Source organism: Salvelinus namaycush, chromosome 1 (assembly GCF_016432855.1).
Source record: "Salvelinus namaycush isolate Seneca chromosome 1, SaNama_1.0, whole genome shotgun sequence".
NCBI classification, from domain to species: Eukaryota; Metazoa; Chordata; class Actinopteri; order Salmoniformes; family Salmonidae; genus Salvelinus; species Salvelinus namaycush.
Window position 1 is genome coordinate 67,280,271 of NC_052307.1, and position 27,676 is coordinate 67,307,946.

General features: G+C 43.4%; 1 protein-coding gene across 1 annotated transcript in view; it reads right to left on the minus strand.

Moving 5' to 3' along the window:
* LOC120056443 (synaptotagmin-9-like) overlaps positions 1-26,709 on the minus strand; it is a 43,307-nt gene extending 16,598 nt beyond the window's left edge. Inside the window, exons 1-4 of the mRNA XM_039004607.1 lie at positions 26,562-26,709; positions 9,579-9,821; positions 9,344-9,494; positions 7,361-7,919 (exon numbers count right to left, since the gene is read on the minus strand). Coding sequence (XP_038860535.1) covers positions 7,361-7,919; positions 9,344-9,494; positions 9,579-9,821; positions 26,562-26,709 — 1,101 coding nt within the window. The remainder of the gene's footprint in view (positions 1-7,360; positions 7,920-9,343; positions 9,495-9,578; positions 9,822-26,561) is intronic.
* Between the last annotated feature and the right edge of the window lie 967 nt (positions 26,710-27,676).

A 27,676-nucleotide genomic window follows, 5' to 3' on the forward strand; every position in this document is an offset into this window, starting at 1 on the left:
AAAAGTCTGCACACCCTCTATGTAGCTTTGCAGGAGTAGGGCTGGCCAGCCCTGACTTACACTATGCAACCAGCCACATTGGCTGGAACAAAAGTCTACAGCCAGGGCCAGAGTAGGATTGACCACCCCTGGTCTAAGTGCCTTTGAGTTCCATTGATATGGGTTGAAGGGAAGGACAGGTCATTAGCTATCCCTATTATTCTCCAGGCAACAGGGCACAGGGCTCTAACACAGTCATCCTGAAGGAATAATGAGTCACCTAGAGTCAGGTCACCTGGGTTCCAAACTCATGAAAGTCAAAAAGGTCGCTGTTCAAACAAACTACAAGACTTGTATCACTATTAAAGGTACAGAATCACCTGAACCCCAACACAGAGGACAGAATAACCGGCTCATGAATTATTATTATGCATGCTGTCAACATTTGTATGCTTTCCTTGCACTGTGACTGTATCACAAACCTGTGTGTACAGGAATGCTCTGAGTGGGTGTTAAATCATCTGTGACAAATGTCATCATATATCAGTGTGTGTGAGGGTGTTCTCTTCATCAGCTACGCCTCATTGATTCAGCACTGACCTCCCTGGAATAATATGAATCGTATTTTATAATCAATGGGAGGGGAGAGCTCTGATAAATGCCAGTTCCATATGACATGAAAAACACAGACAGGATCAATGGTCACATCACAGCTACTGTAGCTCACACACTCACACACTGAGAAAGGGCCTACCTGCGATTGTCCACAACAAGACAGGTCTGTCTGATCTTACACAGCTTTGAAAAGGATTGCTGTGAGGAGATGATTAAACATCTCTATTCTAAGAAGACATAATGGGGAGAAGAGGTTGGAGGGTGTCATAAAAAAATGCAGGAGACAGCATTCTACAGAAAAAAGTAGAGAGAAAAAAAGTTTAGTTTTTTTTTAAATGTACATGCACATTTTCTCCTCTCCTCGACTGCATGTGCTGCTGCAGGAAGGGGGGCATTGCCTAAGCAACCAAATACTTGTTTGCTACAACACCTTGCTTGTTTCAGCAAAGAGCAACAATATTTCTTCACGTTGTAGAGTCCAAACCCACTGCCTCCAGGTCATCTATAAGTCTTTGCTAGGTAAAGCCCCACCTTATCTCAGCTCACTGGTCACCATAGCAACCCCCCTCCGTAGCACACGCTCCAGCAGGTGTATTTCTCTCGCCATCCCCAAAGCCAACACCTACAAAGCCAACACCTCCTTCCAGTTCTCTGCTGCCAATGACTTGAACGAATTGCAAAATTCACTGAAACTGGAGACTTACATCTCCCTCACTAACTATAAGCATCAGCTGTCAGAGCAGCTTACCGATCACTGCACCTGTACATAGACAACCTGTAAATAGCCCACCCAACTACTTCATCCCCATATTGTTATCTTTTTGCTCTTTTGTACCCCACTATCTCTACTTGCACATCATCATCTGCACATCTATCACTCCCGTGTTAATGCTAAATTGTAATTATTTCGCCACTATGGCCTATTTATTGCCTTTCTACATTTGCACACACTGTGTATAGATTTTTCTATTGTGTTATTGACTGTACGATTGTTTATCCCATGTGTAACTCTGTGTTGTTGTTTTTGTCACACTGCTTTGCTTTGTTTTGGCCAGGTTGCAGTTGAACTTGTTCTCAACTGGCCTACCTGGTTAAATAAAGGCGAAATAAAAAATAAATAAAAATGTTACAGCAGAAATGGACTCGACCGCACAAATGCCCGGCTGTCCGGTCCCATTTTCTTTTTTCTTTAGACAGTTATTTTATTTTCATGGTCTTCATCCATAACTGTCGGTTAGAAGGTTATACAGTACTTGTAGTTGTGCCAGCGCTAAGAGTGACAGACATACAGTACCAGTCAGAAGTTTGGACACAGCTACTCATTCCAGGGTTTTTCTTTATTTTTACTATTTTCTACATTGTAGAATAATAGTGAAGACATAAAAAAAACTATGAAATAACACATATGGAATCATGTAGTAACAAAAAAGTGTTAAACAAATCAAAATATGTTTTATATTTGAGATTCTTCAAAGTAGACACTTTGCATTTATGACAGCTTTGCACACTCTTGGCCTTCTCTCAACCAGCTTCACCTGGAATGCTTTTCCAACAGTCTTGAAGGAGTTCCCACATATGCTTAGCACTTGTTGGCTGCTTTTGAATGGTATTGTATTTTTACACAAACACACACTGAACTTTCCATCACACAAACACACACAGAGCTGTCAGTTGTCTAATTTGCGCGGCACTGTGATGAGCACTCATTCCTGACGACCTCAGGCATCATCACCATGGGCCCATTTAGCTCTGCTGAATGAGGTTAGGACCTGGTGGAAAGGAGCTGAGATGGGGTGAATTGGTAAGATTAGTGCTTAATGCTAATACTTATGGAAATGCCTCTGTGTCCTTCACCAGGGTCCACTGGATGGAACAATGCAGAGAACGTGATTATGAGTTATCTTCCTGAAGGAGACAATGCTTCACTACTGAGAGATGAGATACTAGCAAGCACGAGTACAGGTAGGGCCCTAGGGGTGCTGGAGCACCTGCCCATTTTGGTGGTGTTTTATTTTTTGTCTCTTTTCCTATTTATTTTGTGTCTCTTCTCCCGAGTGGCGCAGCGGTCTAAGGCACTGCATCTCAGTGCTAAAGGCGTCACTACAGACCCTGGTTTGATTCCTGGCTGTATCAAAACTGGCCGTGATTGGGAGTCCCATAGGGCAGCACACAATTCTCCCAGCGTCGTCCGGGTTAGGGTTTGGCCGGGGTAGGCCGTCATTGTAAAGAAGAATTTGTTCTTACCCGACTTGCCTAGTTAAATAAATGTTAAATAAAAAAAGCTATATAGTCCCAAAAATCTGTAGTAGAAAAGATTATCTATATACTGACCAGGGGAGCCCCCAATCATTTTTACATAGAAGCCTGTGACATAACACACCAATCTCTCGGGATTTCCAGCCCCTCCACTATCTCAGCCAATCATGGCTAGCCTGGAAGAATCCTGTATTTCTCCCTATAAGCAATTTTATAGGGAACTAGTGTCAAATGCATAGGATCCTGTAACCAGTCACATATGTGCAGCATAAAATCTGAGGAGAAACACAATGATGTGTAGGCTAACTGAAATTAGACTCAACTTAATAACATGTTTGCACCATATGGATTAATGACTCCTATTTTCCTTTGTGGGATTCCAACACTAGGTATTTAAATATTTGCCCAAATATATGAACTTCATATTGCCCCAGACCTATCAGAATAATACATCAGTGTCTCTCATTAGGCTCAGTGTAGTAACAATGATCTGATACTATACTCCAGGTTGAAGAAACGTTCTATTGACCAGCACCAGAACTACAGTAAGACAGAACAAAGTAATCATAAGAGAAATCCTCTTTGAAAAAGTGGTGATCCATTCGCTCCACGCACCAGCTAACTCTTCTAATTTCTCCCCAACTGTCAGCTCAGTGAGCTGGCTAGCAGTCATTTCTGTTTTCTCCACGTTAAAACACTCTTTCTTGTGTACAGTTGAAGTCAGAAGTTTACATACACCTAGGTTGGAGTCATTAATTAAAACTTGTTTTTCAACCACTCCACAAATTTCTTGTTAACAAACTATAGTTTTGGCAAGTCGGTTAGGACATCTACATTGTGCATGACACAAGTAATTAGTCAAACAATTGTTTACAGACAGAATATTTCACTTATAATTCACTGTATCATAATTCCAGTGGGTCAGAAGTTTACATACGCTGAGTTGACTGTGCCTATAAATAGCTTGGAAAATTCCAGAATATGATGTAAAGGCTTTAGAAGCTTCTGATAGGCTAATTGACATCATTTGAGTCAATTGGAGGAGTACCTGTGGATGTATTTCAAGGCCTACCTTCAAACTCAGTGCCTCTTTGCTTGACATCATGGGAAAATCAAAAGAAATCAGCCAAGACCTCAGAAAAAAATTGTAGACCTCCACACGTCTGGTTCATCCTTGGGAGCAGTTTCCAAATGCCTGAAGGTACCACGTTCATCGATACAAACAATAGTACGCAAGTATAAACACCATGGGACCACGCAGCCGTCATACCACTCAGGAAGGAGACACGTTCTGTCTCCTAGAGATGAACGTACTTTGGTGCGAAAAGTGCAAATCAACAACAAAGGACCTTGTGAAGATGCTGGAGGAAACAGGTACAAAAGTATCTATATCCACAGTAAAAAAGAGTCCTATATCGACATAACCTGAAAGGCTGCTCAGCAAGGAAGAAGCCACTGCTCCACAACCGCAAAAAAAAGCCAGACTACGGTTTGCAACTGCACATGGAGACAAAGATCGTACTTTTTGGAGAAATGTCCTCTGGTCTGATGAAACAAAAATAGAACTGTTTGGCCATAATGACCACTGTTACGTTTGAAGGAAAAAGGGGAATGCTTGCAAGCCGAAGAACACCATCCCAACCATGAAGCACGGGGGTGGCAGCATCATGTTGTGGAGGTGCTTTGCTGCAGGAGGGACTGGTACACTTCAGAAAATAGATGGCTTCATGAGAAAGGAAAATGATGCGGATATATTGAAGCAACATCTCAAGACATCAGTCAGGAAGTTAAAGCTTGGTCGCAAGTGGGTCTTCCAAATGGACAATGACCCCAAGCATACTTCCAAAGTTGTGGCAAAATGGCTTAAGGACAACAAAGTCAAGGTATTGGAGAGGCCATCACAAAGCCCTGACCTCAATCCTATAGAACATTTGTGGGCAGAACGGAAAAAGCGTGTGCCAGCGAGGAGGCCTACAAACCTGACTCAGTTACACCAGCTCTGTCAGGAGGAATGGGACAATATCCACCTAACTTATTGTGGGAAGCTTGTGGAAGGTACCCGAAATGTTTGACCCAATTTGAACAATTTAAAGGCAATGCTACCAAATACTAATTGAGTGTATGTGAACTTCTGACCCACTGGGAATGTGATGAAAGACATAAAAGCTGAAATACATCATTCTCTCTACTATTTTTCACATTCTTAAAATAAAGTGGTGATCCTAACTGACCTAAGACAGGGAATTTTTACAAGGATGAAATGTCAGGAATTGTGAAAAACTGAGTTTAAATGTATTTGGCTAAGGTGTATGTAAACTTCCGACTTCAACTGTAGGTCTTCACTGTCAGACGTCTCCTGCCGACTTATTTCTCCCACAAATGAAACACATTGGGCTCAATTTTAACAAACCTAATGCAATGGTAAATCTAAGCGCATGCGGTAGCACTATAGGTTCAGTGGTGTGTCCATAATATTTTTGCTGTTATCACGATCACAATTATCGGCGCACTTGCTGGCATTGGTGCGAAAAGGCTGTGTTTTGATGAATAAACAAGTTATGGGTGTGTTGAGTCTTGGCGTGCTCCCTGAACGTGCTCCCTGGTGAAATATGTGGTTGCTTCAAGTTGTGTATTTACTGTATTTTATGTATTGCCTTGGAATCAACTCCAATTCCAATGTTAGTCCATTAAAGCTTCTTAAATAGCTTACAGAAACTAAATAACTAAATGTAGACCTATCTTTGCTAAACACGTTAACTTGAACCCATTTGCAGTCTACATTGTTCTAGGTTATTGCTTGGCTTCAAAAGCATTCACAGTGATATACGGGCTAGGTCTACTGTAAATTGCTTTATGGCTGAGCAGGGACATGCCAAATATTGTCAATAAGCAAGATTAAATTCATTATTGATAAGGCCTAAAAATAGAACACATAATTATAATCAAATTCTAAACAAAATGAAATAACAACTTGTTTTAAATAGGCTATGTCACACTTACAGGCACCATCATTTCTCCCCATGGCCATATAATATTAAAACAAAGAAGACTATGGAGGGTTTAACGGAACATCGTAACTTTTCACAGTAGCTGGACAAAGATCCAATATAGAGCGAAAGGGAGAATGTCCATTCACCGTCATACTGCTCCCAAATCGGCCTATGCTTTATGAACATAATCGGATCCATCTTACAGATCAGGTCCCATTCACACATCTGCAGAAGTTGCATTGCAGGTGTGCCACAGACATTGTAACCATTAAACCAGACAGGTGAATCATTCCAATAAGATCGGTTGTAATAAAATGAAAACAGCAATCCGTTTTTTTAAACAACAACAATAAATAAATATAAAATGTAATTATATCATAAAATCTCCAGGATAAAAAAGACACACATTGCAGTTGAACCAGCCTTCATTATAGTAGGCCTATAAGGGAGGGCTTGGGTTTTGAACATATAAAATGGAAAAGAAGCAATTTTCAGGTATAGATAACTTCTAAATACAAGGTTCACCGGTATTCACCAAGGTTCTCATCTCTCTATTCATGATGGGCATTGACACATAGCCTATATCATACATTTCTTTTTTAACATGTCCAAACGGGACTTGCATAGCTAAAATAAAGTGGGCTTGCCTATAATGCATAGATGAAAAGGGAATGTCAGTTCACAGTTTTACTCCTCTCAAACTTTATACTTTAATAAAGTTTTGGTAATTAAGATTTATAACCAAGCGGTCCCAGGAGCCAAACCCTTTATCGAGTATTGACTACTTCGCAATGGCATTAGGCAGGACTACAAAAAGCCTTGATTGAGAGGAGGTGAGGCTATGCTTGGTTTCTAACAAAATAAAATGATAAAAACGTATAAATGTTATTTTTCTGTTTCTAAATACGAAGTATATGCAGGTGCCAAAAGCACATTAGGCTAAACTTGTGCCATGCGCATATGGGCAGTGTGTGTCACAGCTGGATAGGCTGCGTTTCTGCTGTCAAAATACATGCCATAACCAACTGCTAAAACCAGCTTTTGATTGGTCTTACATATACCTAACAGTGCTGCCTCAAATTAGCACTTTGGATCATGTTTTTAAGGACACAAATATTTCCACCCCTCCCATCGGAGCACAAGCAAGCTGATATAAGGCAGGTAAATTGCCGAACCCGGCATTAGGGCTGGAAAATGCCAGTGCGCCAGTTTTTACATGACGAAATTGCAAACTAACACACGTTTGACACAAGCGCCGCCTTAACGCTGCCGAAAATAGAGCCCATTTTCTCTATTGCAGATGAAGCGACTCACTGATAGCTTACTGTGGCTCATCTTAAAAAATGTATATGAGGCATTCAACCAGAGGAAAGTGCCGTAAAAATGGCTAATCTGAAATTAATATTCTGCTATAGTTATAATTTACCATTTATCTTAGTAAATCTACAGCATTTAAGCAGAACAATCCTTCCCCTACAAGCCGGAAACAGGAAGTGATCAAACAGAACGTGTTGACTCACCGTGGAGACGTACTGGATGTCCCGGCAAAGCTTTGTCTCTGCAGGGAAGTCCACCAGATCCAGGAAGTTGTCCACCACCACCTGGCCGATGATATCGTGGCGCGAGAAGCGATCAAAGTCGTAGACACTGAAGTGCAGCTTGCGCATCGGCAGCTCAGCGTACTCCACGGGGAACAGGAATACCTCATCGAACACAGGGTTGAGCGTCTTGCGGTGAACCTTGGTCTGGTGCTTGGTCTGCCGGTCCGGTAGTAGGTAGATCTTGACGTATGGGTCCGAGGTCCCCAATAAGTCCTTGGCGGGGAGATCCTGCGCCTTGTGGATCTTGACGATTAGTTGCTCCAGGTCACAGTCGAACTTGAGAATGAAGTGTAGGCGTCCACAGCCTCCGCCCCGCCGGCCCCCCTCATCCCCTTCCAGGGAGCGCTGCTTGTAAAGCTCTGGTTTGAGACGGCCCAGACCCAGGCCCATCCCAGTCAGAGAGTCCTGTCTCTGGAACTGGGCCACGTTAAAGTCCGGGTTGGACCTGTTTACGGATAATCTACGGATAGAGTCAGACCTGTGTAGAGGACAGACAGAAAGAGACACATTACCATTGTCAGCATAGGTGAGAGGAGACACACAGAGAGACCGCAAATGTGTATTTGATACAACAACAGAGTACCTGAATATAATAGACAAAGGCTTTCTGCAAATATGACCATTACGGCTCAAGCAACAATCGACAAAAATAACAATTCACTGTACTCGGTTTTTGGCTGAGCAGTGGATAGACTTTCCTTCAAACACAAACAAATTACTTAAAACTAAAGTGAAACTCATTGATATAAAGAGTGTCTGTGGTTAGAATTGCTCATAGAACATTGTTTGCTGTAGAGGACGTGACTCCACAAGACTCAATGGGATAGCTGCCTTACAGCTGCTGGGTTGCTATGTCTGAGCTTCTGTTCAATGTTCTAAACCTGGTTAATGCTAGAACTTCCCAACTGCCTCTTTTGTGTCACACAGGGCTTTAACAACGGAGTGAGTCATGGTTTCTACCTATGTGTGGAAGAGTTTACAATGTTTTGAAGGTGAAATTAAGAATCTGGAGAAAATTATTTCAAATGAATGAATGGGCTGTCGGGGTGTATTTCACTCATGCAAAATATTGTGCAAACCAAAGTCGCAAACCAATTATGATGCCTGTACTTCAGAAGGACAGTATAAATACTTGTACAGTAGGGTTGGGGTAAATTCCAATATAATTAGAAATTCCAATTCAATTTACAAGTTCACTCATGGTGGATAATTGACATTGAATTACATTGAAATGTTAAAAATCTTCAAGTTACGGAATTGGAATTATATTTTTTGGACTTTCTTTAATTGGAATGGAATTGGAATTGTAAAAACATATAACCTCTGGAATGTAATTGGAATTCAGTATTATTACAATACGCAGTTAAAGGAATGATCACAAATAAAAACATTTACTGTAGGATTTATTTGCAATAATTTCAACCTGCATTCCTATATTTCTGACATGATCAGCCTGAAAGCCTGAGAGAATTTAATTTTAATTTGTGGAATTCTTGGAATTTAAACCTAACATTGGAATTTAGAGGAATGTAATTATCTCTGAATTCAAAGACTGACCTGGAATTCAAATCAAATTAAATGGAATTTAAAGGGAGAAAGAATTGAATTAGAATTACATTTGTGGAATTAACTCCAATCCTGGTGGACTGTGGTACTCATGTACTGGCAATGTACAGTATTGAAATCTTTATTCCTACTTTGATAACCATTGTGGTGAACTAATTAAATACTATGTATTATGAAAGCAAAGTAGCAGTCTTAGTAGCAGTCTTATATTGTAAGGGACCCTGGTAAAGTTGGTACTACAGTATACAAGCACAGTACATAGCACAATAGTGACTTCATCATAGTAGAGGATTGTGATATAGTACTCACCCAATCTCTGTGTGTATAGACATTGACCGGACGGAGGGTGAAGGCTCAGTGGTCTGCCTCTGCGTACGAGGGTTGGTGTGGACCCCGTTCTCGCGGCCTTTACTCTGGGACTCCAGGGGGATGTCTGGAGACGTGTGGCTAATCTTCATGGCTGCCTCTGGGATGGGGATGATTGCCGCTATGGGGGGCGGTGATACGGGGGTCACCGGCCCCGTCACGGTCCCAGATGCCACAGGGACAATGGAGCAGCGATGGGACTCACGGCGGTCGAGGGCAGGGACGGGGGGGTCGACGGCCGTATAGACTGGCTCCCTGGCTGGGACGTAGGGTTGCAAAGGTGCCATGGGGGAATCGTGGTGCCCATGGGTGGGCTCCTTGATGCTGGGGGAGAGGCCACGCTCCCTCCATGGGATCCAGCAGAGCTTCCAGGAGACGAAGATTGAGACCCCGAACAGGGCCAGGCCACAGGCTGTCACCACCAGGGACAGCAGGCTCACCGACACATCTACAGAATGCAGGGAGGGGGGGAAAGAGGAAGAGAGGGAAGAAAGAAAGGGAGAGAGTTAGTAGGGTAATTTAACGTATACAAGGATGTGAGAGGTACAGTGAGACAAACAAAGATCAATGACACATGTACAAGACAGAGGCTTGGGAGAGAATTAATCATCACATCATCATTTAACAAAATGTTTAACCTGCCGCCATTGGAAAAACGTTCTCTGGAGTGATGAATCACGCTTCCCCATCTGGCAGTTCGACGGACAAATCTGGGTTTGGCAGATGCCAGGAGAACGCTACCTGCCCCAATTCATAGTTTGATGGAGGAGGAATAATGGTCTGGTTTTCTTTTTCATGGTTCGGGCTAGGTCCCGTAGTTCCAATGAAGGGAAATCTTAACGCTACAGCACATAATGACATTCTAGACGATTCTGTGTTTTCGACTTTGTGACAACAGTTTGGGGAAGGCCCTTTCCTGTTTCAGCATGACAATGCCCCCGTGCACAAAGCGAGATCCATACAGAAATGTTTGTGGAGATAGGTGTGGAAGAAATTGACTGGCCTGCACAGAGCCCTGACCTCAACCCCATCGAACACCTTTGGGATGAATTGCAATGCCGGCTGCGAGCCAGGCCTAATTGCCCAACATCAGTGCCTGACCTCACTCATGCTCTTGTGGCAGAATGAAAGCAAGTCCCCGCAGCAATGTTCAAACATCTAGTGGAAAGCCTTCCCAGAAGAGTGGAGGCTATTATAGCAGCGAAGTGGGGACCAACTCCATATTAATGCCCATGATTTTTGAATGAGATGTTCAACGAGCAGGTGTCTTCATACTTTTGGTCATGTAGTGTAAGTCAGAGTTTGCCTTTGGGCTTCTCTAGCTGTGTGCCATTAAAGACACACCACAAGGAACGGCCTAAGACTGATTAAATCACAGTGCACAATTTTTTTTTTTAAATGGCTTGGTTAATTACAAGTGTGCTTTGCGGGAACTTTTCTCATTCTCCCTTAATATTCTCTTAAAGAGAGAGCGTGACAAACTTAATTAGGAATTATCCTAAGTTGTTTAATTATCTCCTCTGGAGTCCCAGGGTCCTGATTGTAGTGCTGCTGTAATCCACTGTCCTTGACTGATAGGAAAAGAGCAAGACAATGTGTTGTGGAGAAACATTCTATGGGAATCAATTGACCCACCTTGAACAAGTTCCAAGCCACTCTTCAGGCTTAAATCTTCAATATTTACATATACCTGGGATGCAGGTGATATTTAACAGCCATTTTGAGCGATTAAAGTATGTGATGGATCCTCTGTAAGAGTTTAAATTGATGTGATGACGTGTGATGACGCCGTTCATTTCTCCTCACAGAACTCATTGTTTGCTAAATTGTTTTCCACAAACATACTAGCTACAGGTGAAGTCGAAAGTTTACATACACCTTAGCGAAATACATTTAAACTCAGTTTTTCACAATTCCTGACATTTCATCCTAGTAAAAATGCCCTGTCTTAGGCCAGTTAGGATCACCACTTTATTTTAATGTCAGAATAATAGTGAAATGTCAGAATAATAGTAGAGAGATTGATTTATTTAAGCTTGTATTTCTTTCATCACATTCCCAGTGGGTCAGAAGTTTACATACTGTACACTCAATTAGTATTTGGTAGCATTGCCTTTAAATTGTTCAATTGGGTCAAACGTTTCAGGTAGCCTTCCACAACCTTCTCACAATAAGTTGGGTGAATTTTGGCCCATTCCTCCTGACACAGCTGGTGTAACTGAGTCAGGTTTGTAGGCCTCCTTGCTGGCACACGCTTTTTCAGTTCTGCCCACAAATTTTCTATAGGATTGAGGTCAGGGCTTTGTGATGGCCTCTCCAATACCTTGACTTTGTTGTCCTTAAGCCATTTTGCCACAAATTTGGAAGTATTCTTGGTGTCATTGTCCATTTGGAAGACCCACTTTAACTTTTAAAGCGACCAAGCTTTAACTTCCTGACTGATGTCTTGAGATGTTGCTTCAATATATCCACATTATTTTCCTTCCTCATGAAGCCATCTATTTTCTGAAGTGTACCAGCCCTTCCCGCAGCAAGGCACCTCCACAACATGATGCTGCCACCCCCGTGCTTCATGGTTGGGATGGTGTTCTTTGGCTTGCAAGCATCCCCCTTTTACCTTCAAACGTGGTCATTATGGCCAAACAGTTCTATTTTTGTTTCATCAGACCAGAGGACATTTCTCCAAAAAGTACGATCTTTGTCTCCATGTGCAGTTGCAAACCGTAGTCTGGCTTTTTTTTGCGGTTTTGGAGCAGTGGCTTCTTCCTTGCTGAGCGGCCTTTCAGGTTATGTCGATATAGGACTCTTTTTACTGTGGATATAGATACTTTTTTACCTGTTTCCTCCAGCATCTTCACAGGGTCCTTTGTTGTTGTTCTGGGATTGATTTGTACTCGCACCAAAGTACGTTCATCTCTAGGAGACAGAACACGTCTCCTTCCTGAGCAGTATGACAGCTGCGTGGTCCCATGGTGTTTATACTTGTGTCCTATTGTTTGTACAGATGAACGTGGTACCTTCAGGCGTTTGAAAATTGCTCCCAAGGATGAACCAGTCTTGGCTGATTTCTTTTGATTTTCCCATGATGTCAAGCAAAGAGGCACTGAGATTGAAGGTAGGCCTTGAAAAACATCCACAGGTGCACCTCCAATTGACTCACATTATGTAAATTAGCCTATCAGAAGCTTCTAAAGCCATGGCATCATGTTCTGGAATTTTCCAAGCTATTTAAAGGCACAGTCAACTTAGCGTATGTAAACTTCTGACTCACTGGAATTGTGATACAGTGAATTATAAGTGAAATTGTCTGTCTGTAAACAATTGTTGGAAAAATGAGTTGTGTCATGCACAAAGTAGATGTCCTAACCGACTGGCCAAAACTATAGTTTGTTAACAAGAAATTTGTGGAGTGGTTGAAAAACTAGTTTTAATGACTCCAACCTAAGTGTATGTAAACTTCCGACTTCAACTATATATCTAATTCAAGATAAAGCATTGTGCTTTGTAGGGTAATATAAAATAACAAACGGTGAATATGTCTTCTTATAATGTTATTTCATTTGAAATGTTTAGCCTTAGTATTGGAAACTCTAATGTTTATGCCATAGAGATTGACCGTATATACAGTATAAAGGTTTACACTAACCAAGGCTATGTTCATAGTGAACAGAATACCTGTTTAGAGGTTTGAATGTTTTATGCCAGGTCCTTTTACGATGCCCAACGTCTCCTCCTCATCCAAGGAGAGCTGTTGGTGCAGGTAAAGGGCACGCTACTCTGCCCAGGCGTTGCTGACGCATGCCAGATCTTACGCCTGGATAGGTATTTTACGTACCAACTAACCACATCATACAGGTAACTGCCAAAGTAAATGGAAACACTTGAGTAAATGAGGGATACAAAGTATATTGAAAGCATGAGCTTCCACACTGGTGTGGTAACTGAGTTAATTAAGGTTTGATGAGCATAAAAATGATGTAAACCATATGCCATGGCCGTCTCTGTCACCAGATTTCAACCCAACTGGTTGAATGGCTGGTTTAACGGCTATTTTTGCCCCGTTGGCCCTGCAAATTACCGCAGGTGAGATAAATTACACTTGCTGAGAATCACTTGCCTCCAACCAAGTTAATTTGAATTTTAAATAATTTATCCATGCCGTTTTTGGACTTTGAAGTGAAAAATCTAAATGTCTTATTTTAATAAAAACGTTTGGTCCTGTGTAGTTGTAAATCAGACAAATACACATGTGAACACCAACGTTTTCAATTTCAACTTATTTTTGAAGAAATTGTGAATCATGCAAGGATGCATCCTCTCTCCGTCCTCTCCTGCCTCCTTTTGAAAAATGTCAATGTAATCGAGGAGAGGAAACGTGGAAACAAATGTGCTTGATGAAATGAGACTCCCCTCCACAAGCTCGTCATCAGGCAAACTGTGTATAAAGTGGCTCAAACACATTTTGCTAGTTGTACCAGACATTTTATAGACTAAAGGTGGCCGTTTTAAAACGTGTGCGTGCTTTTCTCCTCGGAGAAAAAAACTGTTGATTCAAAGGATGTGTGGTGGATTACAAAACTCTTCCTGGTAGGACTCTGGCAGGATATACGTAAGAATTCTCAGCCGGGAGAGGCTATCGAGGAGATGTGCATACTCCTCTGTTCACCTATTAACAAAATGATATTCTCCTACATATGGTAACGATCTTCCGGGCAGGAGGGGAGGAGGACGGAGGAGTCGAGGAGAGGATGGATTTATGCCCAATGGAGAATCTCCCTATGTCTAGGCTGGTCCTCATCCTCTACACGGTTTAAACTAAGATACTACAAGTGTGAGAAGCGTTGTGAAAATGCTGCAAGTAATCCTGTAATTATATTTTCATGTGACAGCTTTTACAGCATGACTTGCAACATGTTGTGTAGTTGTATGTTGATGATGCTATTGATGAGAGCTAGAGAGACTGTTTAGGGTTTACTGTGTTCCCATGTTTCCATGCAACATCGGTTGCAGGCACTTTTTGGCCATATCAATGCAGCCTCAATTATCACAAATGAAAGATTAAGATTTCAAAGTGTTGTGATGAATAATTAAGTGTGCTCATTCTCACTGGCACAGGGTCCCCCAGTCACAGTCACTGCGGAAGGAGGGGGGACAGAAAGACAATCACGAAGAGCCTTCTGATTCATCTTGGCGTTTGCCTCCAAAGCAATCCCAGGAAGTGAAGTGATGATGAGATATCCCTCTCTGGGAATTCTTCTGAAGAAGATGAAGTTCCGCCAAAGAGAGATCTTCAAAGAGATTAATCAGTGTCATTGAGAATTCATCATTTTGGCACAGCTGTCACCCCTTGAACTTGGAGGACTTAGCAAACTCTCAGAGATTAGGGTCACACAATGTAACACAATGCATGACACCTAACTAACGTACACCTTCCGAACTGCAGAGAAAATCAGCACTCCCCCACTCATTACTACTGCACATAATGGCAAACCTACAGAGGCCGGGCATTTTCCCTAACTATCTTTATAGGAGTTAAATGGCCAGATTGTCTAGAGGCATTTATAAAACAGACCCACTCAACTGTAAATTGTTTTGCACCATACAGTATTGTACCGTGTAGTTCACCATATTTTGCCATATGCTGTTCCATTCTCCAGCCCTGTTTGTCCGTTGTTAATGAAACCCTGTGGGTTTACATCAACTGAGGCGTAGGAAATTATGAAATTATGATTTGTGTAATTAATCCACTGAGAGAAAGCTTTTTTAGTTATTTGTTTAATTATATATGTATGCTAAATGACTAAGCACAGATAGGGCTATGCAAGAGAACACTCAGGATGTTATCTTGTCTTAAACAAGGTCTGGGTTTGTGAGATACTATGTTTCTCTGGATCTCAGTGACCACATCTTAATGAAATCTTATCGTAGACCTTTTACAAACTGTACCTCCACAGGGGTGAAAGTGAAAATAGTGAAGACAGCTGTTTGGCAATCATCAGTAACAGTAAAAATGGTGCACAGCCGTGGAAAGACAAAATTACAAACATGGCAAATCTCTTGACATTTAATTACCATTCAGGTCGAGAGCTGTGGCTACTGATGCTAGGTCTGTTTCATGGATTTTAGTGCTGAGCGATTAATAAAAATGTTGGTTATTTTTCATTTTTTAAACAACATCGTTTCAATTATTTTAATTCCATTTAGTTCGTTTTTTTGTCTGTGAGCTCAATGCGCAAATTGCACAATTTCTCTAAAGATATATCAGATCCAGCCTGAACTGTGCGATGTAGTATGGAGTTGTAGTTTCCAACAGGCCAATATTCTATACTGTACAACAATATAAAGACAACATCCAACAATTCCAAAGATTTTACTGAGTTACAGTTCATAGACAGACATCAGTCAATAGAAATAAATGCATTATCACCCAATCTATAGATTTCACATGACCGGGCAGGGGCGCAGCCATGGAGCTAGGCCAACCACTGGGGAGCTAGGCCCAGCTAATCAGAATAATAAAAATAAAAAAAATGGTGAGGCCGGTTGGACGTACAGGCAAATTCTCTAAAACAATGTTAGAGGCGTCATATGGTAGAGAAATTAACATTAAATGATCTGTTCTCTGTTGGACATTCCTGCAGTCAGCATGCCAATTTCACGCTCCCTCTAAACTTGAGACATCTGTGGCATTGTGTTGTGTGACAAAACTGCACATTTTAGAGTGGCCTTTTATTGTCCCCAGCACAAGGTGCACCTGTGTAATGATCCTGCTGTTTAATAAGCTTCTTGAAATGCCACACCTGTCAGGTGGATGGATTATCTTGGCAAAGGAGAAATTCTCACTTACAGTGATGTAAACAAATTTGTGCACACAATTTGAAAGAAATAAGCTTTTTATGCAGCTCGTGTAAAATGAGACCAAGACTTTACATTTGCATTTATATTTTTGCTCAGTTTGAACAGTAGTAATTAACTACACTGACCATAATCCATTGTGAATCTACTTAGCCAATCTGTGTTTCTTTTACTCCTGCTACGGAAGAGAGAAGAATGTGCGATCTGAGGTGATATAAAGCGCAGCTGTTGCTTAGCCAGGTATCTCTACCTGAAAATACATGATCAAAGTGATTGATAGTTTGTATTCAGCAGTCATAAAAGTATGCCTTATTTATTTTGAAGAACGACTAAAATAGTGATTTTGTCAGACAGCATAGGCAGCAGCTCTACAGAGATGAGAGGATGACTTGGAATGAAATAATAAAGTCATCAAATAAAACAAACGTAATATACACAACTGAATTATTTTATTAAAGTAATGTGCTTAAATGATGGTTAATAAGTGATAAGCAGTAATGTGCAGTCACTACCATCATGGGACATTTATTAATTGTTTTATTCTGTGTTGTTACAGCATTCCACCAAAATAATAGAACAGAAACCAAACCGACCTCAAAAAGCAGTAATCGCTCAGCACTAATGGATGTGGAATCTGCTGGGCGGACCAAAGGAAATCACATGCAGGGTAAAAGGCCAGGCTGACCACCTTTTATTGCAGTAAAAAGCAAAGGGGTTGTTTTTGACATGGCCCCTTCCATTACATATTCCCTCAGAATGTTGAGGCAAAGCAAGCTGGGAGTCTGGGGCTTCCTTAATGAGCCTAATATTGCACACCACCTACCCCTCTTCTTGCTCCTCTTATTGCTGTCTCCTCCTCCACATGCTCCTTCACTAACTTTCTATTACCCTCCCCCTCTTCCTCCTTAACCTCACCCATGCTGCCCCCTCTGATATGTCAGGGATAGAACACCTTTTACACATCAAAGTCAATAATTATACTGTTCCGATAGCTCTCACGTCAATCAGTAATCAAACAGTTGATTAAAATAATCGATTATAGTCCACAGCAGTCTAAAATAAATGCACCCTTAATTGAGTCACTTCAAATATTGCAGTGAGTTGGCCTACGTTGTGATAGTGTGAAGAAGGTGAATGATGAAGTCTGTCCCAAAATATTATCTTCAGAGCCTTGACCACTCTTGCATTTCTCAGAGCACATGCAAACACTTCATCAAAACGTGTGTACAGTCGACACTGTACATGGTGGTAAATGGGACAAGGCCACTCTGACTTGTTGTCTTGCTTTGATGATGTCATACCAACATACCACACACATAATATCTCAATTTGTGTTTCTAGGCTATTATGAAGATCAAAAAACTTCAGAAACAATCGTGAATCTTCTTGGGCTGATCCCTCCTTTCAAGCTCCTCCAAGCTGTTATAAACATGATCCAGGATCACAAAATACTGCAATATGGAGAACCAACTGTGTGAAAATGTACCTCCGTGTTCATATACTGTATGTTACCTGCATTATTTTAATCAGTTGATTGAGTGCTTCATGACAGTAATGCCATTGAAATGCCACTAAGCAGGGTGAACATTGTGCTGAAGCTCCTCTTTAGCTGCAAGCTCTAAACCTAACAATGCAGTAATCAATATCAACGTAGTATTGAAAATAACATAAGGTAGAACACCCAAGACGTAAGTAAGCTACATACAGTTCCAATACAATATGTATAATGTGCAGAGATACTTGAGTGATAGAGAGCATTGTCCATATGTCCACCTGATGTCCTCTGTACACACAGCACATGTGACCGTCACAGACCTGCAGTGGACTATTGAACATGAATGAAGGAGGCTTTGAACACATAAATCGCATTCTCTGAATCACAAAGCTACTTATAGCATCAGTCACTATTCCTGATGAAATAAGTAAATCAGTGAAACCACAGTCCATGTCACAACCAGCCAAAGACATGGTACACCAAGGGTGAGCTGTGTTTAGACCACACTGTGGCATCTGATCGAACTGTGGCTATTGAGCTCAGAGATGAGGGTGATAGACTGACATGGGCAGCCCTGTAGCCTGAGAGCACATTGATCCAGAGGCCTAGTGGTGTTTTGCTTGGCACATTGCCCTGGTACTGCCTGAGGAGGTAGAGATTCATAGTATATTTGAAAAGACTCAAATAACCCCGATAGCTAACAAAAACATCCAACAGAAAGAGAGAGGGGGATATTGCCGATTTAAGCATTTCCTTGGACCTACAGTAGTATTCCCTTGTGTTGCTCTAAGGTGCCTTACAGATTGTTCGGTGTTGAATTAGTGTGCCCCTATAGCAAACTGATATGTAATAATCTACATGACCTACACCTCTCCTCAATAAGTCATCAGCAGCAATAGCAGTCAATATGCACTGAGTTTACAAAACATTAGGAACACCTGCTCTATCCATGACATAGTTTGACTGACCGGGTGAATCCAGGTGAAAGCTATGATCCTTATTGATGTCACTTGTTAAATGCACTTCAATACGTGTAGATGAAGGGGAGGAGACCGGTTTTAAAAATATTTTTACGTTTTGAGACAATTGAGACATGGATTCTCTCACTTCCGCATTCAACAACCCGGTCGCATTCCGCTTCGCTCTACAGGTAGTATCAAATTTCATTTCATTTCATTACAGTACAACGGTTTGATTTGTTTGATCTTAGCTAGCTACATAGCCGTCTTTGTATCAAAGATAATTGTGTAGTTTAGAGCGATTTTCTAGGTTAGCTAGCCAGCTATTTTCGTCCTTTTAACGTAACGTAACGTAATCAACACTGCTAGCTAGCCAGCTAGCCACCGAATAGCAGCACTGTAGAAACTATTACATTCAACGGAACTACGGAACGACTTGATTAGTGTAGTGTTAGCTAGCTACATAGTTGTCTTTGCTGTCCTTGTATCTAAGATAACTGTGGAGTCTAGAGTAATTTTCGGTTAGCTAGCCAGCTAGTTTCGTCCGCCGCGCTGCCGTTCTCCTACCTAGTCAATACTGCTAGTCAACACTGCTAACACTGCTAGCTAGCCAACTTCTACCGAATAGCAGCACTGTAGAAACTATTACATTACAACGGAACGATTTGATTAGTGTAGTGTTAGCTAGCTAGTGTTAGCTAGCTACATAGTTGTCTTTGCTGTCCTTGTATCTAAGACATTTGTGTAGTTTAGACTAATTATCTGGCCAGTTACCGAGGTTACCTAGCCAGCTATCGAGGTTACCTAGCCAGCTACACTTTCAAACAAAGTCAACAACGCAGCCACTGCTAGCCAGCCTACTTCAGCAGTACTGTATCATTTTAATCATTTTAGTCAATAAGATTTTTGCAACGTAAGCTTAACTCTCTGAACATTCGAGACGTGTAGTCCACTTGTCATTCCAATCTCCTTTGCATTAGCGTAGCCTCTTCTGTAGCCTGTCAACTATGTGTCTGTCTATCCCTGTTCTCTCCTCTCTGCACAGACCATACAAACGCTTCACACCGCGTGGCCGCGGCCACCCTAACCTGGTGGTCCCAGCGCGCACGACCCACGTGGAGTTCCAGGTCTCCGGTAGCCTCTGGAACTGCCGATCTGCGGCCAACAAGGCAGAGTTCATCTCAGCCTATGCTTCCCTCCAGTCCCTCGACTTCTTGGCACTGACGGAAACATGGATCACCACAGATAACACTGCTACTCCTACTGCTCTCTCTTCGTCTGCCCACGTGTTCTCGCACACCCCGAGAGCTTCTGGTCAGCGGGGTGGTGGCACCGGGATCCTCATCTCTCCCAAGTGGTCATTCTCTCTTTCTCCCCTTACCCATCTGTCTATCGCCTCCTATTGCCTCCTGAATTCCATGCTGTCACAGTTACCAGCCCTTTCAAGCTTAACATCCTTATCATTTATCGCCCTCCAGGTTCCCTCGGAGAGTTCATCAATGAGCTTGATGCCTTGATAAGCTCCTTTCCTGAGGACGGCTCACCTCTCACAGTTCTGGGTGACTTTAACCTCCCCACGTCTACCTTTGACTCATTCCTCTCTGCCTCCTTCTTTCCACTCCTCTCCTCTTTTGACCTCACCCTCTCACCTTCCCCCCCTACTCACAAGGCAGGCAATACGCTTGACCTCATCTTTACTAGATGCTGTTCTTCCACTAACCTCATTGCAACTCCCCTCCAAGTCTCCGACCACTACCTTGTATCCTTTTCCCTCTCGCTCTCATCCAACACTTCCCACACTGCCCCTACTCGGATGGTATCGCGCCGTCCCAACCTCCGCTCTCTCTCCCCCGCTACTCTCTCCTCTTCCATCCTATCATCTCTTCCCTCTGCTCAAACCTTCTCCAACCTATCTCCTGATTCTGCCTCCTCAACCCTCCTCTCCTCCCTTTCTGCATCCTTTGACTCTCTATGTCCCCTATCCTCCAGGCCGGCTCGGTCCTCCCCTCCCGCTCCGTGGCTCGACGACTCATTGCGAGCTCACAGAACAGGGCTCCGGGCAGCCGAGCGGAAATGGAGGAAAACTCGCCTCCCTGCGGACCTGGCATCCTTTCACTCCCTCCTCTCTACATTTTCCTCTTCTGTCTCTGCTGTTAAAGCCACTTTCTACCACTCTAAATTCCAAGCATCTGCCTCTAACCCTAGGAAGCTCTTTGCCACCTTCTCCTCCCTCCTGAATCCTCCTCCCCTCCCCCCCCCCTCCTCCCTCTCTGCAGATGACTTCGTCAACCATTTTGAAAAGAAGGTCGACGACATCCGATCCTCGTTTGCTAAGTCAAATGACACCGCTGGTTCTGCTCACACTGCCCTACCCTGTGCTCTGACCTCTTTCTCCCCTCTCTCTCCAGATGAAATCTCGCGTCTTGTGACGGCCGGCCGCCCAACAACCTGCCCGCTTGACCCTATCCCCTCCTCTCTTCTCCAGACCATTTCCGGAGACCTTCTCCCTTACCTCACCTCGCTCATCAACTCATCCTTGACCGCTGGCTACGTCCCTTCCGTCTTCAAGAGAGCGAGAGTTGCACCCCTTCTGAAAAAACCTACACTCGATCCCTCCGATGTCAACAACTACAGACCAGTATCCCTTCTTTCTTTTCTCTCCAAAACTCTTGAACGTGCCGTCCTTGGCCAGCTCTCCTGCTATCTCTCTCAGAATGACCTTCTTGATCCAAATCAGTCAGGTTTCAAGACTAGTCATTCAACTGAGACTGCTCTTCTCTGTATCACGGAGGCGCTCCTCACTGCTAAAGCTAACTCTCTCTCCTCTGCTCTCATCCTTCTAGACCTATCGGCTGCCTTCGATACTGTGAACCATCAGATCCTCCTCTCCACCCTCTCCGAGTTGGGCATCTCCGGCGCGGCCCACGCTTGGATTGCGTCCTACCTGACAGGTCGCTCCTACCAGGTGGCGTGGCGAGAATCTGTCTCCTCACCACGTGCTCTCACCACTGGTGTCCCCCAGGGCTCTGTTCTAGGCCCTCTCCTATTCTCGCTATACACCAAGTCACTTGGCTCTGTCATAACCTCACATGGTCTCTCCTATCATTGCTATGCAGACGACACACAATTAATCTTCTCCTTTCCCCCTTCTGATGACCAGGTGGCGAATCGCATCTCTGCATGTCTGGCAGACATATCAGTGTGGATGACGGATCACCACCTCAAGCTGAACCTCGGCAAGACGGAGCTGCTCTTCCTCCCGGGGAAGGACTGCCCGTTCCATGATCTCGCCATCACGGTTGACAACTCCATTGTGTCCTCCTCCCAGAGCGCTAAGAACCTTGGCGTGATCCTGGACAACACCCTGTCGTTCTCAACTAACATCAAGGCGGTGGCCCGTTCCTGTAGGTTCATGCTCTACAACATCCGCAGAGTACGACCCTGCCTCACACAGGAAGCGGCGCAGGTCCTAATCCAGGCACTTGTCATCTCCCGTCTGGATTACTGCAACTCGCTGTTGGCTGGGCTCCCTGCCTGTGCCATTAAACCCCTACAACTCATCCAGAACGCCGCAGCCCGTCTGGTGTTCAACCTTCCCAAGTTCTCTCACGTCACCCCGCTCCTCCGCTCTCTCCACTGGCTTCCAGTTGAAGCTCGCATCCGCTACAAGACCATGGTGCTTGCCTACGGAGCTGTGAGGGGAACGGCACCTCAGTACCTTCAGGCTCTGATCAGGCCCTACACCCAAACAAGGGCACTGCGTTCATCCACCTCTGGCCTGCTCGCCTCCCTACCACTGAGGAAGTACAGTTCCCGCTCAGCCCAGTCAAAACTGTTCGCTGCTCTGGCACCCCAATGGTGGAACAAACTCCCTCACGACGCCAGGACAGCGGAGTCAATCACCACCTTCCGGAGACACCTGAAACCCCACCTCTTTAAGGAATACCTAGGATAGGATAAAGCAATCCTTCTGACCCCCCCCCCCCCCTTAAAAGATTTAGATGCACTATTGTAAAGTGGCTGTTCCACTGGATGTCATAAGGTGAATGCACCAATTTGTAAGTCGCTCTGGATAAGAGCGTCTGCTAAATGACTTAAATGTAAATGTAAATGTATGTGCGCCATGCAGAGAGTGAATGGGCAAGACAACATGTTTTTTTACTCAAAATTAGGAAGATGTTCTTAATGTTTTGTACACTCAGTGTATATTAGCTACTGTATGTGAATATGAGTGAGCTGCTACCAACCAAAACCTCACAGGCATTATCTATCACAGGCATTATCTACAGTTGAAGTCGGAAGTTTACATACACCTTAGCCAAATACATTTAAACTCATTGTCTTTCACAATTCCTGACATTTAATCCAAGTAAAAATGCACTGTCTTATGTCAGTTAGGATCACCACTTTATTTTAAGAATGTGAAATATCAGCATAATAGTAGACAGAATTATTTATTTAAACTTTTATTTCTTTCATCACATTCCCAGTGGGTCAGAAGTTTTTATACACTCAATTAGTTCTTGGTAGAATTGCCTTTAAAATGTTTAACTTGGGTCAAACATTTCAGGTAGCCTTCCACAAGCTTCCCACAATAAGTTTAAACCCATTCCTCCTGACAGAGCTGGTGTAACTGAGTCAGGTTTGTAGGCCTCCTTGCACGCACACACTTTTTCAGTTCTGCCCACAAATGTTCTATGGGATTGAGGTCAGGGCTTTGTGATGGCCTCTCCACTACCTTGACTTTGTTGTCCTTAAGCCATTTTGCCACATCTTTGGAAGTATGCTTGGGGTCATTGTTCATTTGGAAGACCCACTTGCGACCAAGCTTTAACTTCCTGACTGATGTTTTGAGATGTTGCTTCAATATATCCACATAATTTTCCCTTCCTCCTGATGCCATCTATTTTATGAAGTGCACCAGTCCCTCCTGCAGCAAAGCACCCCCACAACATGATGCTGCCACCCCTGTGCTTCATGATGCAAGCATCCCCCTTTTTCCTCCAACCATAACGATGGTCATTATGGCCAAACAGTCCTATTTCTGTTTCATCAGACCAGAGGGCATTTCTCCAAAAAGTACTTTCTTTGTCTCCATGTGCAGTTGCAAACCATAGTCTGGCTTTTTTATGGCGGTTTTGGAGCAGTGGCTTCTTCCTTGCTAAGTGGCCTTTCAGGTTATGTCGATATAGGACTCGTTTTATTGTGTATATAGATACTTTTGTACCTGTTTCCTTCAGCATCTTCACAAGGTCCTTTGCTGTTGTTCTGGGATTGATTTGCACTTTTTGCACCAAAGTACGTTCATCTCTAGGAGACAGAACGCGTCTCCTTCCTCAGTGGTATGACGGCTGCGTGGTCCCATGGTGTTTATACTTGCGTACTATTGTTTGTACAGATGAACGTGGTACCTTCAGGCGGTTGGAAATTGCTCCCAAGGATGAACCATACGTGTGGAGGTCTACAATTTTTCTTGTAGGTCTTGCCTGATTTCTTTTGATTTTCCCATGATGTCAAGCAAAGAGGCACTGAGTTTGAAGGTAGGCCTTGAAAAACATCCACAGGTACAGCCCCATTTGACTCAAATGATGTAAATTAGCCTATCAGCCTTCTAAAGCCATGACAAAATTTTCTGGAATTTTCCAAGCTGTTTAAAGGCACAGTCAACTTAGTGTATGTAAACTTCTGACTCACTGGAATTGTGATACAGTGAATTATAAGTGAAATATTCTGTCTGTAAACAATTGTTGGAAAAATGACTTGTGTCATGCACAAAGTAGATGTCCTAACCGACTGGTCAAAACTATAGTTTGTTAACAAGAAATTTGTGGAGTGGTAGAAAACGAGTTTTAATGACTCTAACCTAAGTGTATGTAAACTTCCGACTTCAACTGTATAAGTAGAGTTTGATAATACCGTGGCAGTGACACCTAAACAGTGTCGAGTAGCTGGGAGTCCGGCTCTCAGTCTATCTATCAAGTCTACAAGGTGAGCACAGCAGGGGGACATGTTGCTGGAAAACTCTCTTTCCCTAGCCACTCGCTGTGTGGCCATGATCTGGCTTAAGATAGAAAAGCTTAATTTCCCCCGGGGCTGCTATTACTGAGGACTCAACATGGCATATGTTATACATATAGCCCAGAATCACATCCATGTGCATAATGGGTCTGAGTGCTTAGCAACATGCTCAGCACTACATGAATGCATAGACAGCAGGCAGATGTCTGTGAAGTTATTTTGGTAAAGTTGAGAGATCTATTGTAATATATATTTTTCATTCTCCAGATGATTTAAAATAGTAAGCTTCACAGTGGCATTAACATTGAGTATGGTGCAGACATTCATTCTGACCTGATCTGGTTGGAGGGAGTTGCTTGGCGTGTACAAACACTGCAAATGTGTTAGCCGTGGTTGGTTTTTAACCCACCACACAGAAACAGACACACACACGCTGGCCGTGCTTTCCTCCTTGGGACACATATTATCTTTGAATGCCAGAGACCAACGCAAAAAGACTTGTCAATCTTCCTATATCTTTTTCTCTTCTCTCTTTCATCCGTATTTCTCTCTGTTTTTTTTGAGGTGCCAGTCATCCAGGACAGGATGACATGGCTCAGCTGGATATGTTAATAAAACCAGGGACTGTGGACTCAAGGGAATCTGCCTCTGATCGCAGTTCAATAACCCCACCATACACTCCACCTGGCTGTCAATGCAGAGGGGAGAATTGAGCTAGAGGAGAATGCAGAGGGGAGAATGGAGAGAGAAGGGAGAGTGCACAGAGAATAGTGCTGAAGGGAGAAGAAATGGTGCATAGGGGAGAGGAGCAGGGACGGATAGTACGCAGAAAGTAGAAGGGAGAGGAGAAGGGGTATAGGGGGAAGTGGAGGGGAGGGGAGAGGAGAAAGAAGAAGGGAGAGGGGAGCAAGGAGATGGGAGAGTGAAGAGAGGTTTTGCCTGAAAGGATGGGGGTGGGGTTACAGGCCACATCTTGAACCATTCATCAATCAGGGGCATGTGAGAAATGCAGAAGGTTGGGTTATTAGATCAAACTCAGGCCATTGGGTTCACAATATGTAACATTTTATGCCTTCCAGAAACCTCCTGTGAACCTTCTAGTAATCACCAGGGTCTGTAACAGGCAGCCATGGATCAGTGGGTAGAGTGAAAAACACGTCCACGCACGCACGCACGAACTGTATTACTAAGAATGCACTTCTCCCTCATTACCAGACGCAGCTTCCCCAAATTCCCGTTCCACTATAAGCACTGCCTCCCTCTCTTGCTGAGGCTAGCACGTATATGCATGCACTCACCACTCACCCTTGGTAAATGGGTCAGGGATTACAAAACGAATCCGCTGAGAACTTTAGTGTGGCCGAGTGTTGCATCCCATGTGCCAATGCAAAACAATTAGATCGCATTGGGTATCACCCGAGCTCAAGCTACAATGAATGCGACCAAGGATTACGCAAACTCGCGCCAGTCCCCATCCCCCACTCTCAACACCCCATCCACTTCAGGTCCACCAGAAATAAATGCACATATAACAAATCCATAGTGAGCACTGCATATCCCACACTACATGTATTGGCAAGGTTGAATATAACCTACTGACTTTTATTTTTATCAATCATTTGTTCCTGCAAAACCCTATATAAAATAATTTCCCCACTCCTAATCTCCATGCAACAAGTTCTGTGCAGAAATGGAACCCTATCTCTCCAAACCTAATGTGTGAAAACAATCTATTCAGATCAAAGTGTTTCAGAGCAAGTTACATCTGTATAATGCAAACCGAAAAGCGCACACGCATTGCATTCACATACACTGCTCTCAGGGGTGATTAATTGGATAGGATTGACTGGTGCATTAATACCTGAGTCTGTGTAGCGTGGTCTGGCGAGGTCCCGGAAATGGTAAATGAAATCCAGACAGTTCTCGTTCTGTACTTCCCCCTTAGAGCACAGATCAGACAGTAGTTCTAGTGCTTTTTGACAAATCTCGTCCTCTCTGTCGCCAGGCATTTCCCACCAGCATCCTTCTGAATGGAGGGGCTCCTATGGCACCACCACACCACCCCGCCCACCAGAGAGTCGACTAACCCCCGCAGAAAACCACTAATCCTCCCGGCAGAGAGTCAACTAAAGCCCCAGTAGCAGCGCACCACTCCACCCGAAGCGGAGTCACCAACACCCAGCAGCTCAGCACCACTCTGGCTGTCTGAAAAACCAACCAGGGTAGCGGAGGATGAACAGGTAAGTATACTAGGTCAAAAAAACATCATATTCCTTTATTTCTTTCCAAACGTCGGCATCCCTTTTCGAGTGTGTAGTATTCAATTGTGGGGTTTTCCCATCAAAAGTAGCCTATCGTACAATTTAGCCACAGGTTGAATGTCCGACCACTCACAGGAGGCTATGAGGCGCCGTGCACTGTCCACACTCAATTGGTGCTGAAAAAGTGCATGCGCTCTCTCGATGCGTGAATGACCGGCGTCGCGCAGCCAGTCGCTCAATTCACCATCAACACAATGAGCGAGCGCGATCCCGACTCTCCACGGTTCAAAGCGCTCCGCTTATTAACCGCACCGCCAACACTAAACCCCCAATGCTCTCTTTGCGCCGAGACCCCTGGGCTGGCATCAACATGCACGTCAAGAGTGACGCCCAACTGGCTTTCCATACAACTGGCCCTGAGAACGAGCTAATTAGTGGTGTTGACTGTGCACGTTGTTTAGTATGAAGTGCATGTTTTCTGCTACTGCATTAATTCGTATTGTATTTCTCAGTTGTATTCTATACTGTTCTGTTTATCGCTTTGGCCAGGTAGGATTGTTGTTCTACCTATTTATCTTGGGATATACAGTATGTCAATACCATTAAGAGCTGCATGGTGAGGCTGGTTGATAACTAATTCTATTATAGATTTGCACAATTGATCAGTATGCACCTCTTTTATTGTGCAGTCAATTTAATAATTTCTCAATCCATT